Source organism: Oncorhynchus mykiss, chromosome 1 (genome assembly GCF_013265735.2).
Source record: "Oncorhynchus mykiss isolate Arlee chromosome 1, USDA_OmykA_1.1, whole genome shotgun sequence".
NCBI classification, from domain to species: domain Eukaryota; kingdom Metazoa; phylum Chordata; class Actinopteri; order Salmoniformes; family Salmonidae; genus Oncorhynchus; species Oncorhynchus mykiss.
In genome coordinates, this window is record NC_048565.1 from 34,535,733 (window position 1) to 34,550,399 (window position 14,667).

The 14,667-nt window shown below is 44.3% G+C and overlaps 1 protein-coding gene across 3 annotated transcripts; it reads left to right on the forward strand.

Annotated features, from left to right (window-relative positions):
- Positions 1 to 274: 274 nt before the first annotated feature.
- On the forward strand, positions 275 to 11,814 carry LOC110521853 (cadherin-related family member 5-like). Of its 3 annotated transcripts, none has more exons than XM_021599787.2 (17): positions 275 to 462; positions 2,198 to 2,404; positions 2,814 to 2,891; positions 4,789 to 4,991; positions 5,722 to 5,778; positions 5,874 to 5,966; positions 6,101 to 6,187; positions 6,302 to 6,412; positions 6,589 to 6,759; positions 6,842 to 6,932; positions 7,015 to 7,121; positions 8,041 to 8,241; positions 8,336 to 8,467; positions 8,581 to 8,659; positions 9,569 to 9,762; positions 9,894 to 9,914; positions 10,147 to 11,814. In XM_021599787.2, the coding sequence occupies exons 2-17, from the start codon at positions 2,317 to 2,319 to the stop codon at positions 11,317 to 11,319; spliced, it is 2,886 nt and encodes a 961-aa protein (XP_021455462.2). In that variant the 5' UTR covers positions 275 to 462; positions 2,198 to 2,316; the 3' UTR covers positions 11,320 to 11,814. The 3 variants fall into 3 exon arrangements, with proteins under 3 accessions (XP_021455462.2, XP_021455470.2, XP_036832417.1); XM_021599795.2 differs by lacking the exon at positions 275 to 462 and adding an exon at positions 586 to 884; XM_036976522.1 differs by lacking the exon at positions 275 to 462 and having other exon boundaries at positions 1,198 to 2,404.
- Positions 11,815 to 14,667: the final 2,853 nt, after the last annotated feature.

Below are 14,667 nucleotides of genomic sequence, written 5' to 3' on the forward strand. Positions count from 1 at the left end.
GCCTCTCTCTCTGGGTCTGGTGTGTGTGTGTGTGTGTGTGTGTGTGTGTGTGTGTGTGTGTGTGTGTGTGTGTGTGTGTGTGTGTGTGTGTGTGTGTGTGTGTGTGTGTGTGTGTGTGTGTGTGTGTGTGTGTGTGTGTGTGTGTGTGTGTGTAGAGAAGTGGGGCATGGGTGTCATGCTTAAAATACTATGTTTGATTGGTAATCCCTTGTCAAGCCTGATTAGCGAAGAGCATGTTCTCTCTAAAGCTTGAACATCTGACGCACTCGCACACTGGCTCAAACAACACCCTTATAAGACGTGTGTCCCTTGCCTCCACTGTGACTAGATCATCAATTGGCTTAATCAGCCGCATCTTTATATCCACACCACAACCCGGGACCTGTAATGCCTGATGGAAACCATATTCAACCACCAGGGATCCCAGAGGTGTGTGTGGAGGAAGTCAAAAGGGACAGTCAGGTGAGATTTGACTCCTGTCTTTAACCTCCATGCTGTTCTAGTATGATCTTTCTAGGCACCTCGATTGGCTAGTGCTCTCGAGGTACCCTGTTTGTTTATCGGACTGTCACCAGTTAAATCCCTCCCCCTGAGCCGACAGTTATCCTCAGGAAATGCCTTTTAAGCTGCTGTCTGTCTGGTGTGTGAGAGAGAGTTCAAGTACTGTGTGTGTTTGCGTCCGTGTTTCTTTCTGTACGTTTGGTGGTGTCTGCTTGTGTATCTGTGCTTATGTTTCTTAGTGTGTGCTTATTGCTGTGAGGACACGCTCCCTGGGTCAGCTTGGAAGGCTGTGTATGTATATGTGTTCCTACAGTCCGTCCAGCAGATATGTTGTATTCTCTAGGCATTAAGAACATAACCCACAGATGATCTAACACCGAAAGGTCAGTCAGCACAAGTAAAGGTGGTGTGTCTGTATGTGTATATGTGTGTGGGGCGAGGGGCATGTATTATTATCCTTGTGGGTACCGGAAAACCCCAAAAGTAAATAAAAAGTAACACAATAAAATGAGATACAGGGGGTACCGGTACAGGTTAGTCGAGGTAATTTGTACATGTAGGTAGGGGTAAAGTGACTATGCATAGTGTGTGTGTGTGTGTGTGTGTGTGTGTGTGTGTGTGTGTGTGTGTGTGTGTGTGTGTGTGTGTGTGTGTGTGTGTGTGTGTGTGTGTGTGTGTGTGTGTGTGTGTGTGTGTGTGTGTGTGTGTGTGTGTGTGTGTGTGTGTGTGTGTGATTTCAAATTTACTCATGGATGCTTTATTTGTTGGAATTGAGATGGAATGGAGTGATCCTAAACCCTGACAGGAACCAGAACTAGGCCCCATGGAAGGAGGTTTGTAGGAAGCACAGCCAAAAGACAGAATTCATTATTTAGACTCCAGGAATATGTGTCTTTAAATACTATACAGATCTGACAATGTTGTTTATCCTGACCTGATTTGTCACCTTACGTGACTCTCAATCACTTACCGGGCAATAACACATTCGCATCTAGAAGGTACTGCTGTGTCAGTAGAGAGAGGGAGGGTTATAGGAAGGGTGAAGGGTGGTTGTCTGTCTCAGAGTCAAGCAGGGGAGGGGTTCAGGGAGGACTGAGGTTGGAGGAGCAGGGGTTAGAGGTGAGGTGGTTTGTCAGACAGGGAAAGCTGAACAAAATCCCACTTACTTGTGTGTGTGTCTGTGTTGTATGTGCGTGCATGCAAGTGTGTATAAGTGTGTTAAAGTCCTGACCCTTAGAGCTTATCTCCATCCAACTAAACATTAATTACAGCTTCAGTAAAGACCTTAACTTGATCAGTTAAGCAGGACCAGGAATTACAATGTGCCCAATGCTAACATTAGCCACTGAATAAAGTGTAATGTGAAAAGGTGAGGGATACTGATGGCACAAGCCCACAGTCAATCAAGCAATGTCAACACAGAAAGCTAGATAGTTAGCCTAGCATAATTTAGTCACAGTGACCACCATGATAGAACAGACAGCAAGCTAGCCATAGTTAACCAAGCATTCTTCAGTGACAGCCTTGTCAATACAGACAGCTGTCTAGTCGTAGTTAGCTTAGCATTGCTCAGTGACAGACATGTTAATACTGCTAGCTAGCCACAGATAGTCTAGCATTGATCAGTGGCAAAACTAGTTGTTGTTCAACAACAAAATGGCTCTTATGTTACCACACTTATCGTTCTCTGTTCCAGGCCAGGGGTTGTGGTGTGAGAGGCTGGGACTGGGCCCGGAGCATGGAGCTGTGCTAAGGAAGGTTCTAGATCCAAGGCTAGGGGCTGTGATTAAGACCTGGTGTTGGATTGAGGCTGTAATGATGCAGCCACAGAGGCCTTGTCTGTCCAGGTGGAGGGTCCTGCTCTGGTCCACACTACTCCTCCTCAGTCCCCTCAGAGTCACAGGTAAGACCCATCACCACAACTGTATTATTATCTTACTGTCTCATAGAAAAATAAAAAAACACAAGTAGGGAGGGAGGACAGTTTTCTGTTGAATGGTGTGTGTGTGTTTGTGAACAAGTAGAACTATTGAACGAGACCCTGTTGGACTGTCAGTGTTCCACATCGTAACTAAAGATGCGTTCCAGAGGTTTTGTATATACTTTTTAGCTATTAGTACTGAAAGTAGCACCCATAAGCCAAAACGGGTCCCGAATATTGTGCACATTTTGTACAACACCATTAATTTCATATGATATGTTAAAAATGTCAATTCGTGCAATATGTTACGAATTTGTAAGTACTTTAATTTAATTTAGACAGAGTTTCCAATGAAGCTGTGTGTAAAAGTGAGCTGTTTTGGTTCGTGCAGGGCATCCCTATACAATTGTAGAAGATGGCTTGCCTTGGGAGGCCGGGAGTGGTGACCAAACTGTGAGACGAGAAAATTGTAAGTAATTGTAGTGCACCGGTATATGTTTATGGCAAATACACCCATCACCACGTTTCCATAAGCTTCTTCCTTCCCTGCTGAAGAAAAACTGAAAATACAGACACACGCGCACACAGGCCCTAGGAGCCCAAGGCAATGAGTAATTTTTTCCCTCGTCAATCTACACACAATACGCCAAAGCAAAAGGACAAAGCAAAAACAGGTTTCCTTTTTTTCTTCACATTTATTAAAAATAAAAAATTAACACAGTGGCCTCCTTCATTTCTAAATGGAAAAAGTTTGGAACCACAAAGACTCTTCCAAGAGCTGGCCGCCCGGGCCAAACTGAGCAGTCGGGGTAGAAGGGCCTTGGTCAGGGAAGTGGCCAAGAACCCGATGGTCACTCTGACAGAGCTCCAGAGTTCCTCTGTGGAGATGGGAGAACATTTCAGAAGGACAACCATCTCTGCAGCACTCCAACAATCAGACCTTTATGGTAGAGTGGCCAGACGGATGCCACTCTTCAATAAAAAGCACATGACTGCCTGCTTGGAGTTTGCCAAAAGGCACTTAAACGAATCTGACAATGAGAAGCAAGATTCTCTAGTCTGATGAAACCAAGATTGAACTCTTTGGCCTGAATGCCAAGCATCATGTCTGGAGGAAACCTGGCACCATTCCTACGGTGAAGCACGGTGGTCGCAGCATCATGTTGTGGGATGTTTTTCGGCGGTAAGGACTGGGAGACTAGTCAGGATCGAGGGTAACATGAACGGAGCAAAGTACAGAGAGATCCTTGATGAAAACCTGCTCCAGCGCGCTCAAGACCTCAGACTGGGGAGAAGGTTCACCTTCCTACAGGACAACGACCCTAAGCACACTGCCAAGACAACGCTTGGGGACAAGTCTCTGAATTTCATTGAGCGGCCCAGCCAGAGCCCGGACTTAAACCCCATCGAACATTTCTGGAGAGACTTGAAAATAGCAGTGATATTTCAGCATTTATTATTTCATAAATTAATATAAATTTGCTCAAATCTGTTTTTGCTTTGTCCTAATGGAGTATTGTGTGTCATTTTTCTAGGGAAAAAAACAGGTGAATCAATTTTAGAATACGGATGTAATGGCTGTAAATGTGGAAAAGGTCAAGGGGTCTGAATACTTTCCAAAAGCACTGTACATATGTGTGTGTATGCCTATTGGTTTTCAAATCAACTTACTTTCATTGTCTAGCAGCCAAAGGCATTAACCTAGTCATATTAGCAACCAATGATAGTTGTTGCATCTCCCCTCTTTCAACATTTCTAAAGATATATTTATCTCTGTACATGAAACCTCTTGCATGAGCTGTGCGCATTTTAGAACAGTGTTTTGCAGCCAATTGCATTTTGGAACATTTGTGAGTATGCCTACCACTGTGTACATATTGCTGCACTTAAAATGTGAAGAAATTGTAGTTTATCAACAATTTAAGCTAAACATTCTGATCTGTTCCATCAGCCTTATTAATTGATACGCTGTATACCTCCACTACACCACACTACTTTGATAAGCATTGTGAGTAACCGCAATACCCACAAAAAAGTGGGTATACGGCGTATACTGGATATACCCTCCACTACACATCTGCTGGTCAGACCAGCTTGACCAGCATGGACCAGCTTGAAATTTACAAGCAGTCTGTGTTGTTTTTTTCAACAGGGTTGGCACACCTTTTGTAGGCTGTTCTGTTATTGCTTTGCCAGAATTAATGTATTTATTGATTAAATCCATTAGCTGAAATAACCTTTAAAAAGCTACCGAAAAGGTGTTTGTTGTAAGCAGAAATTGTGCTTCCTGCGTGGCTCATATCCCAAAGACTCAGCACTTTGTCTGATTGGCTACTGTGCTAATCATAGACTTGTCTGACTGGCAGGGAATCCATGTCTGGAGGGCCAGGATGTGTTTTCCACGGTTAGAGAGAACAGCATGATGGGAGAACTTATCATTGAGCTTAACACAGAGCTGACAGCCAATGATGTTGTCTGGAGCCTAACTGGGGAGGATGCTGATTGGTTCTTCCTGGAAGGGCGGAGCATCAGACTCAAGGCCCCATTGGACAGAGTTCTGGACCGGGAGGTAATCTTAAAAATGTTATTGCAATTTTGTCACAATGATGACAGGATTTGGTCTTGGTTTGGAACATGACTCAAACAACAACACACAGCAGGGTCATATGCAGATTCAGGTTGACCTTTATTATCATGAATCTTGCCCTGGAGGTAGAACTAAGCGATTTCTGCCAGATAGGCCAGCTTCAAAGTCAAAATTGGCTAAATTGTTAACATTTATGAAAACAAAAAGTTTTGGTCTTAATTTAAGGTTAGGGTTAAGCATTAGGATTAGCAGTGTGGTTAAGGTTAGAGTTAAAATTAGCAGGGCCAGATTAAGAAATCATAGGTGGTAGTTTCCATTTAAATCAGGACTGACAGCCATTGTTAGTGTACCCATGAGTGTACCTATGAGTGTAACAGTCATATTGCCAGGGTAATAGGTTCCAAAACCCTTCTATGGATTATATGTCTATTTGACCACAATGCAACAAGCTGTATATCTGGCGTGCATGCTGCCCAAATTGCGGCCTTCCCGACTGTAGGCATACTGGTAACTGATGAAATAAAGGAAACACTTGAGTAAATGAAGAATACGAAGATTACGTTATGGTGTGGGGTGCATTTTCCTTGCATGGTTTAGGTCCACTTGTAGAATCGATGTCAAGGAGCAGTAAAGCTGTTCTTTTGAACATTGAGAGCAGGCTCCTATGGTTGGAATAACCATTTTTGTGTGTATTTGTGTGTGTGTGTTTCAGGTTCAGGGCCCAGTCCTGATGGCAGCGTTGACCTGCTTTGAGGAGGACATTGTGCAGGTAGAGACTATTCATTTCTGGAAATATATTTGTCCCTTGTACCACAGTGATTTTATTATGGATCCCAAACTTCTAAATGTGTGTGTGTGTTTCAGAGTGAGTACAGGATCATGGTGGAGATTCTGAATGAGAATGATAACACTCCTGAGTTTGTGGAGAGCACCATTCAGCCTCGCAACATCAGTGAGGTAAGTAGACTACACATATAAGCGCGCACACACACACACACACACACACACACACACACACACACACACACACACACACACACACACACACACACACACACACACACACACTGAAACTATTGCGTGCTGTCTAGCTGGCTGAGGTGAATACAGTGGTGTTTACAGTCCAGGCCACAGATGCAGATGATGACACCATCATGTACTCCATCGACCAGACCTCGGTACAGTATTAATAACATTTTATACATAAATATACACCAGGTCTCCTTACTGCATCAATAATGTTGTGCATTTAAATGAGTGTGTACAGTATTTGTGGGTGGTCTCTGTTCCAGCCTGATGCTGCATACTTCAGAGTGGATCTCCCTAACAGTGGAGAGGTGATACTGGCCAAGCCTCTGGACTACGAGACCAAAACACAACTAGAGATTACCATATCCGCTTTGGTATACTAATATACCTACTGCTACTGAAAGAGTTTGGCTGCTCCTACAATCTGTGTGATATATTTTGTGAATAATGCACACCAATCAGATTGCATGACTGGAACTGTTCCACCAACCAGTCTGTTTCAGTCTGATACGATCTGTGTGTGTGTATGTGTGTATTTATGTATGTGTAGGAGATTAACACTGCAGAGAAGTTCAACACCAGTGCCATCCTGATCGTGAATATCTTGGACAGAGACGACCAGTACCCACATTTCCTGCCGTGCACGCCCATCTCCAACGACCAATCAAATCGTGTCTGCACCAATCCCATCTACATGGTTAACATCACAGAAGGCGAACAGGTTAGTGACCAGGGTTCGGGTGGTAGGTGTCGGTGGTTAGCGGTTAGGGACTGATGTATTGTGTTAATGTTGTCTGTTATAGGACATTCTTCTGGACTTCTCTCCCGGGCCAATCAATGCTGTGGATGGAGACAGAGGCCTCCGCACACCTCTCAGCTACAGCATCCTGTCAGGTAACACACACACACACACATCGTTCAATGAAATGCAGAATAATATTAGGAGCTGATAACATAGATAGCTACATGTTGTCAGGGGCTGATAGCGGGCATTTCGTGATGGATGAGCTGACAGGGGAGGTGCGTCTGACAAGAGGAGTAGAGAACAGACTACAGACACCCACACTACACCTCCAAGTCATGGTGAGACACACACACACTTATGCAGACTTACACTCAGTGGACAGTTTATAAGGGACACCACCCCGCTCACAAAAATGGTTTGCAGATAGTGAGTCACGTGGCTATGGCTTGCTATATAAAGCAGGCAGACAGGCATCGAGGCATTCAGTTACTGTTTGATTGAACATTAGAATGGGCAAAACGAGTGACCTAAGCGACTTTGAGGGTGGTATGATCATCGGTTCCAGGCGCAACGGATCCAGTATCTCAGAAACGGCTGGCCTCCTGGGCTTTTCACGCATGACAGTGTCTAGGGTTCACCAAGAATTGTGCGGCAAACAAAAAACATCCAGTATCCAGTTAGTGGTAGTCCTGTGGGTGAAAACAGCTCGTTGATGAGAGGTCGAAGGAGAATGGCAAGAAGCATTCAAGCTAACAAGTGGGCCACAAACAGGCAAATAACAGCGCAGTAAAACAGTGGTGAACAGAACGGCATCTTGGAACGCACAACTCATTGGTCCTTGTCACGGATGGGCTATTGCAGCAGCCGACCATACCAGAGAAGCGGCTCCAGTAGGCACGCAATCACCAACACTGGACAATTGAGGAGTGGAAAAACATTGCCTGGTCCGACGAATCCAGATTCCTGTTGCGTCATGCTGATGCCAGAGTCCATGGCCCCATCCTGCCTGGTGTCAACGGTACAGGCTGGTGGCGGTGGTGTAATGGTGTGGGGAATCTTTTCCTGGCACACGTTAGGTCCTTTGATTCCAATTGAGCAATGTTTCCATGCCCTGAAGAATTCAGGATGTTCTGGAGATAAAAGAGGGTCCGACCCGGTACTTCATGGGTGTACGTAATAAACTGTCCAATGAGTGTATAAACGAGTATGGAGACTGAACAAAACCATTATTAATGGAAAATGTCTCCCCCTCCTCAGGCATACCAGAGGAATGACCCTAGGAAGTACTCAGTTGCCACAGTGGTGGTCCGTGTTGTGGCTGTCAACCACTTTCCTCCTCAGTTCAGTTGGCCTGAATACCGTGGCTTTGTCATCGAAGGCGACAGCCCTGCCTCACTGGTCAACACTTACGGCAACACTGTGCTGCTGATACAGACACAGGACAGGGACTTCTCTGATGTATGCACACACGCACACACACACACATACACACAGCTAGACATGCATAGTATAATATTCTGTAACTTCAACTCTCTCTTCTCTCAATCGGTAGGGCATCAATCCCAATATGCACTACTCCCTGAGGTCCTCGTCCAATCACACACAGTTCTACCACATCACACAGGAGGGGCTTCTGATTGCCAGAACCAATCAGCTATGGCCATCACAGACACACAGTCTGAAGGTGGGCTTTGATTGGACAGAAGAGTAGTACCAGAGAACAACCTAATTACTCTCTATTGAGGATGGACAAGCTGCATTGGTGAAGCTGATGTTGATGACGATGATATCCTGCAGGTAGTGGCTGTGGATTTGGAGTCAGGTGAAATGGACACGGCTCTCATAAAGGTGGAGGTGCTGTTTGAAGGACAAACAGGTAACACACACACATAATGGGAATCTGTGTGGTCATACTTGCTCTGTAGTTCATCATCAGTGTCTGTATGTACATTGAGTCTACAAAACATGACATAGGCTGACCAGTTGTATCCAGGTGAAGGCTATGACCTGTTATTGATGTCACTTGTTAAATCCACTTCAATCAGTGTAGATGAAGGGGACCTCTACAGGATAATTTACACACCCCTGTGGGATGGTTGAGCTAACATAGGCTAATGCGATTAGCATGAAGTTGTAAGAAAGAAGAACATTTCCCAGGACATAGACATTTCTGATATTGGCAGAAAACAAGAATTTAAATTAACAAGAATTTAAGTTAACAAGAATTTAAGTTAACTTAAATTCTTGTTAATCTAACTTCACTGTCCAATTTACAGTAGCTATTACAGTGAAATAATACTGTGCTATTGTTTGAGGAGAGTGCACAATTATGAACTTGAAAATGTATTAATAAACCAATTAGCACATTTGGGCAGTCTTGATACAACATTTGAACAGGAATGCAATGCTTCATTGGATCAGTCTAAAACTTTGCACATACACTTCTCCCATCTAGTGGCCAGAATCTAAATTGTGCCTGAGCTGGAGTAATACATTATGGCCTTTCTCTTCAATTTCAAAGATGATGGTACAAAAAAAACCAAAAAAAATCATGTTTTCTTCTTTGTATTATCTTTGACCAGAACTAATGTGTTATTTTCTCCAACATTCATTTCACATTTCCACAAACTTCAAAGAGTTTCCTTTGAAATGGTATCAAGAATATGCATATCCTTGCTTCAGGTCCTGAGCTACAGGCAGTTAGATTCGGGTATGTAATTTTAGGCGGAAATTGAAATAATGTGTGTGTGTGCGTGTGCGTGTGTGTGTGTGTGTGTGTGTGCAGTCCCTCAGGGCCAATTGGGGGATGGGCTTCTTCCTGGTAGCTGTGCAGTGGGCAAGGCTATGGGTATGGTCATCCTGGGGCTAACTCTGTTAGGCTGCACTCTGTATGCACTGCAGCATGTACTCCAGACATACAGAGGACTGAAGGACCCAGAGGACAGGGGCTGTATAGCCCAGGGGAAGCACCCCAACGTGGTGAGATACACTGACACCTCACCCTGACCCCTAACCTTTTAACTGTTAAGCTCTAACATTTACACATTCTGGTCCTGTGCTCTGACCTGTGTGTCTCTCTGTCTCCTCTCCCCTCTCCCCTGCTGGTTTAGAGATTACAATGCTTCCAACTGGTGAGTCTCTCCTCCTCTCAGCCCCTGTGTGTGTGTGTGTGTGTGTGTGTGTGTGTGTGTGTGTGTGTGTGTGTGTGTGTGTGTGTGTGTGTGTGTGTGTGTGTGTGTGTGTGTGTGTGTGTGTGTGTGTGTGTGTGTGTGTGTGTGTGTGTGTGTGTGTGTGTGTGTGTGTGTCTCTCACATACAGGGCATAGTGTAGCCATCTTGTTGTGTGTGTGTTTTTTCTCCCCAGGTGAGTCACAGTAGTCCCATGCCAGTACTGGATGAGGTGAAATTTAAAAAAGAGGGTCTGAGCAGCTCCACCTCCAAGCTACTGGGCAGTCAGAGCATCTACAGTCCTGCAGACTTCAACTCTTCTCCACTCAATGCTTTACCTATAGCTATACCCTCAACGACCTACATCCAGCCTATACTACCCAGCACCACTCCTACAGACCCCAGTCATTGCCCTGCTTCACCCAACTCCTCCCATACACCTGCTACAACCACCACACCTGAACTACTCACAACATCCACTCAACCCTTGGCCAACTCTAGCTTTAACACACCCACACTCCCCACACCTACCCCAAATCTGATGGATGAACCTTTATCTGCAGACAGATTTTCACATACACACCCCTTCCCTATTGCAGAAGAGGTAGGTACACCCACTCAGGTAGAAGAGACTCCTAAAGACACCCACCCACCTACCTCACCTACCCAACAGCAGGTACACACACCTTTACCTCCTCCCATTCCTATCAACTCACCCCCCCATGCCACCCCACCTCCTACCTCAATTACCACACCTCTCCCTCTTTCACCTGCTGCAGACCCAATACACACTCCAGAGTGTACAGGAGATACTCACACACCTTTACTTACTCCACCCTGTCCAGAGCAGGACAGCGTTGGGACACCCCCACCTAAACCCACTACAGGGCAGGCACACATACCTGTACTGACCACACCCACCCCAGAGCAGGTAGGACCACCAGGGTACCCTGAGAAGTGCAAACTCTCCACACACAGCCCTGAGATAGCCTCCATTGGGGATGATGACTCCTTCCTGGGGGATGAGGAGGCCATCAGGACCAGTGATGATGATGAGGATGAAGAGCTGGTGAGACTCTGTTTTCGAGTACAGCCCACATTCCTGATAACAGACTATGACAATGACATCACTACTGAGATCCCCCCCAGCAGTGGAGAGGACGAGGGGACTGAGAATGGCGAAGGAGTGGAGAGAGCGATGGAATTGATGGAGGGAGACAAGGGAGGGGTCGAGAGAGGCAGTGATTATATGGAAGGAAAGGGGGGTCATTTGGAGAGCGAAGCAGAGAGCTTGAAACAGGGGAGTCAATCATCTCAACCCTGTAATACTGAGCAGGAAGTATCAGTGGGCCAATCAAAGGAGAGATAGACAGTAACCCAGCAACACTCTCTAATAAAAGTATCTTTGGTGAGTTGCTGAGGCCAAAGATGTTGGAACGCTCTGAAACACGCCCATATAAACACACACAGAAACACACACACATACAGTACACTGATGACATCGGAACATCCTAGACTTGCCTCAACCAAGTGTAAATGAAACACAACACAACAGGCCATGTGTCTGAGATATAGGCTACACTTCACTTGTAACATAGACCTATGACTTGAGTCTGTTGTGTTGCTGTGTTGTTGTTCTTATTGTGTTGAATGGACTCCTGCACACTGTGTGTAGGCCTACTTACAAATAAATATGTATCGTGCATCTGTTTATTGTCAACCCCTATAACCATTCTTATTTAGTTAGAACTAAAAACACCCCTGTGATCCTTGATGAAAAAAAAACAGCACAGACCAGCATACATTTCAAGCTGTTCCATGCTAGACCATGCTGGTCTATGCTGGTCAGTGCCTGTTGGATCTTGGTCAAGCTGGTATGACCAGCATGATCCAGCTGGTCAAGCTGGTCTGATTGGTCTGGTTGGTCTGGTCTAGTTGGTTCTGCTGGGCAACCAGCCTTCGTTGTGTTTTCGCTGGTGACGAGCCTTTGTTGTGTTTTCCCTGGTGACCAGCCCTTGTTGTGTATTCGATGGCAGCCCAGCTATCGTTGTATTTTCGCTGGTGACCAGATTTTGTTGTGTTTTTTTTGCTGGTGACCAGGCATCCCTGTGTATTGGACGCTGGTGACAAGCATAAACTAAAGCATAACCAGCATCAAGTCACAGTATGATGGTTTACAAAGTGATGTTTAATTCCTATTGGAATCCATCCAGAGTGGATTCCCACAATCCCACAATGAGAATGACTACAAGGGTTAGAAAGATGAACAAATCAGACCACACTCTTAGAAAAAAGGGTGCTATCTAGAAGCTTAATTAAAGGGTTTGTTGGCTATCCCTATAGGAGAACCCTTTGAAGAACCCTTTTGCGTTGCATGTAGAACCCTTTCTACAGATGGCTGTGACTCACAGTCCGTTAGCCTAGAGAAGAGGGGGGGTCAAATTAATCATTAGGTTCTTACGAACAAAAGTAGCCTATTGTCAATGTTCTCCACCCAGTGACAACATCTTTGCGCACAAAAAGTGTTAGACTGTGAAGCAGGTGAAATTAAAGATGGATAGTCAGGGCCAGCAGCAGGACAAATCAGTTGGACCTTTTATTTCCATAGGTGGGCACGTTTTTTCACAGGACCTCCTATGTGTGCAAAAGCTTGCCCGTTGGTTGTAATACTAAAGACCATAGTAAAGACTGAGCTCGTGAGTTTCAAATTTAGGGAAGATAATAATTTATCCTACCATTTCTACCAATCTGTGTGCCAATTCTGATTATTTTTAAATGCACATTTTTGTCAAGCAATTTCATTTCCATATTATCATTTTGTTTCTTAAAATTATTGTGACATTTTTAATCGGCAGGGTAGCCTAGTGGTTAGAGCGTTGGACTAGTAACCGGAAGGTTGCAAGTTCAAACCCCCGAGCTGACAAGGTACAAAATCTGTCGTTCTGCCCCTGAACATGCAGTTAACCCACTGTTCCTAGGCCGTCATTGAAAATAAGAATTTGTGCTTAACTGACTTGCCTAGTAAAAGAAAGGTACAAAAAAAGAAATCATACAAATCTGAAGTAAAATGATACAAATATAAAAGTTCAAATTAAACTATGGCGAAAGCACTAGCCTCTGCCATATGGAAACATTGATATTATATGATCCATTGGCGGCTAAAGAAATGAGAGTTTAGAACTCAGAGATAGCCTATAGGCCAATGCAGCAGCAGGCCTATAACTTCCATTGTCAACTAAATAAAATACATAAAGCCGACAAATAAAAACAGTAGAAAATATCCTGATGAAAACTCTGGTTCTTTCAATCTCACTCCTCCTGTCTACAATGTGATTTTCAGGATTTTTTTTTTTTTTCATTTTTTTCTGTCATAGTTGAAGTGTACCTATGATGAAAATTACAGGCCTCTCTCATCTTTTTATGTGGGAGAACTTGCACAATTGGTGGCTGACTAAATACTTTTTTGCCCCACTGTAGATGGGATCATCAGATCATGATATTTTGTTCTTTCACACTGAGGCTTGGTGATTATCGAGGCCGTGAGTGTTGGAAAGATTTTTCAAATACTGAGTAACTATCATTCGCAATGGCTTCATTGACTTGTGTGAGGCAAAGAAAAATGAAAGATTCTCTAGTCTGATGAAACCAAGATTGAACTCTTTGGCCTGAATGCTAAGCGTCACGTCTGGAAGAAACCTGGCACCATCCCTACGGTGAAGCATAGTGGTGGCAGCATCATGCTGTCGGGATGTTTTTCAACAGCAGGGACTGGGAGACTAGTCAGGATCGAGGGAAAGATCAACGGAGCAAAGTATAGAGTGATTCTTGATGAAAACCTGCTCCAGAGCGCTCTGGCCCTCCGACTGGGGCGTAGGTTCACCTTCCAACAGGATAACGACCCTAAGCACACAGCCAAGACAACACAGGAGTGGCTTCGGGACAAGTCTCTGAATGTCCTTGAGTGGCCCAGCCAGAGCCCGGACTTAAACCCGATTGAACATCTCTGGAGAGACTTGAAAATAGCTGTGCAGCGACGCTCCCCATCCAACCTGACTGAGCTTAAAACTTCTTAGGGCTGAAATCCCATTAACGGGATGATATGACAACAGCCAGTGAAAGTGCAGGGCGCCAAATTCAAAACAACAGAAATCTCATAATTAAAATTCCTCAAACATACATTTATCTTATACCGTTTTAAAGGTCATCTTGTTGTTAATCCCACCACAGTGTCCGATTTCAAATAGGCTTTACAGCAAATGCACCACAAACGATTATGTTAGGTCACCACCAAGCCACAGAAAAACACAGCCATTTTTCCAGCCAAAGAGAGGAGTCACAAAAATCAGAAATAGAGATACAATTATTCACTAGCCTTTGATGATCTTCATCAGATGACACTCATAGGACTTCATGTTACACAATACATGTATGTTTTGTTTGATAAAGTTCATATTTATATAAAAAAATTGGAGTTTACATTGGCGCGTTCACTAGTTCCAAAAACATCCAGTGATTTTGCATAGCCACATCGATTCAACAGAAATACTCATCATAAATGTAGATGAAAATACAAGTTATACACATTCAATTATAGATATACCTCTCCTTAACACAACCGCTGTGTCAAATTTCAAAAAAACTTTACGGAAAAAGCAAACCATGCAATAATCTGAGACGGCACTCAGAAAAATAATACAATTATCCGCCATGTTGGAGT

What these genes read in the sequence shown, in the direction of transcription:
- LOC110521853 (XM_036976522.1), top strand. Translation starts at nt 2,158, where the DNA reads ATGGCTCTTATGTTACCACACTTATCGTTCTCTGTTCCAGGCCAGGGG. An exon ending in TTGAGGAGGACATTGTGCAG is followed by an intron (nt 5,779 to 5,873) that starts GTAGAGACTATT and finishes TGTGTGTTTCAG; the next exon opens with AGTGAGTACAGGATCATGGT. An exon ending in ACTCCATCGACCAGACCTCG is followed by an intron (nt 6,188 to 6,301) that starts GTACAGTATTAA and finishes TCTCTGTTCCAG; the next exon opens with CCTGATGCTGCATACTTCAG.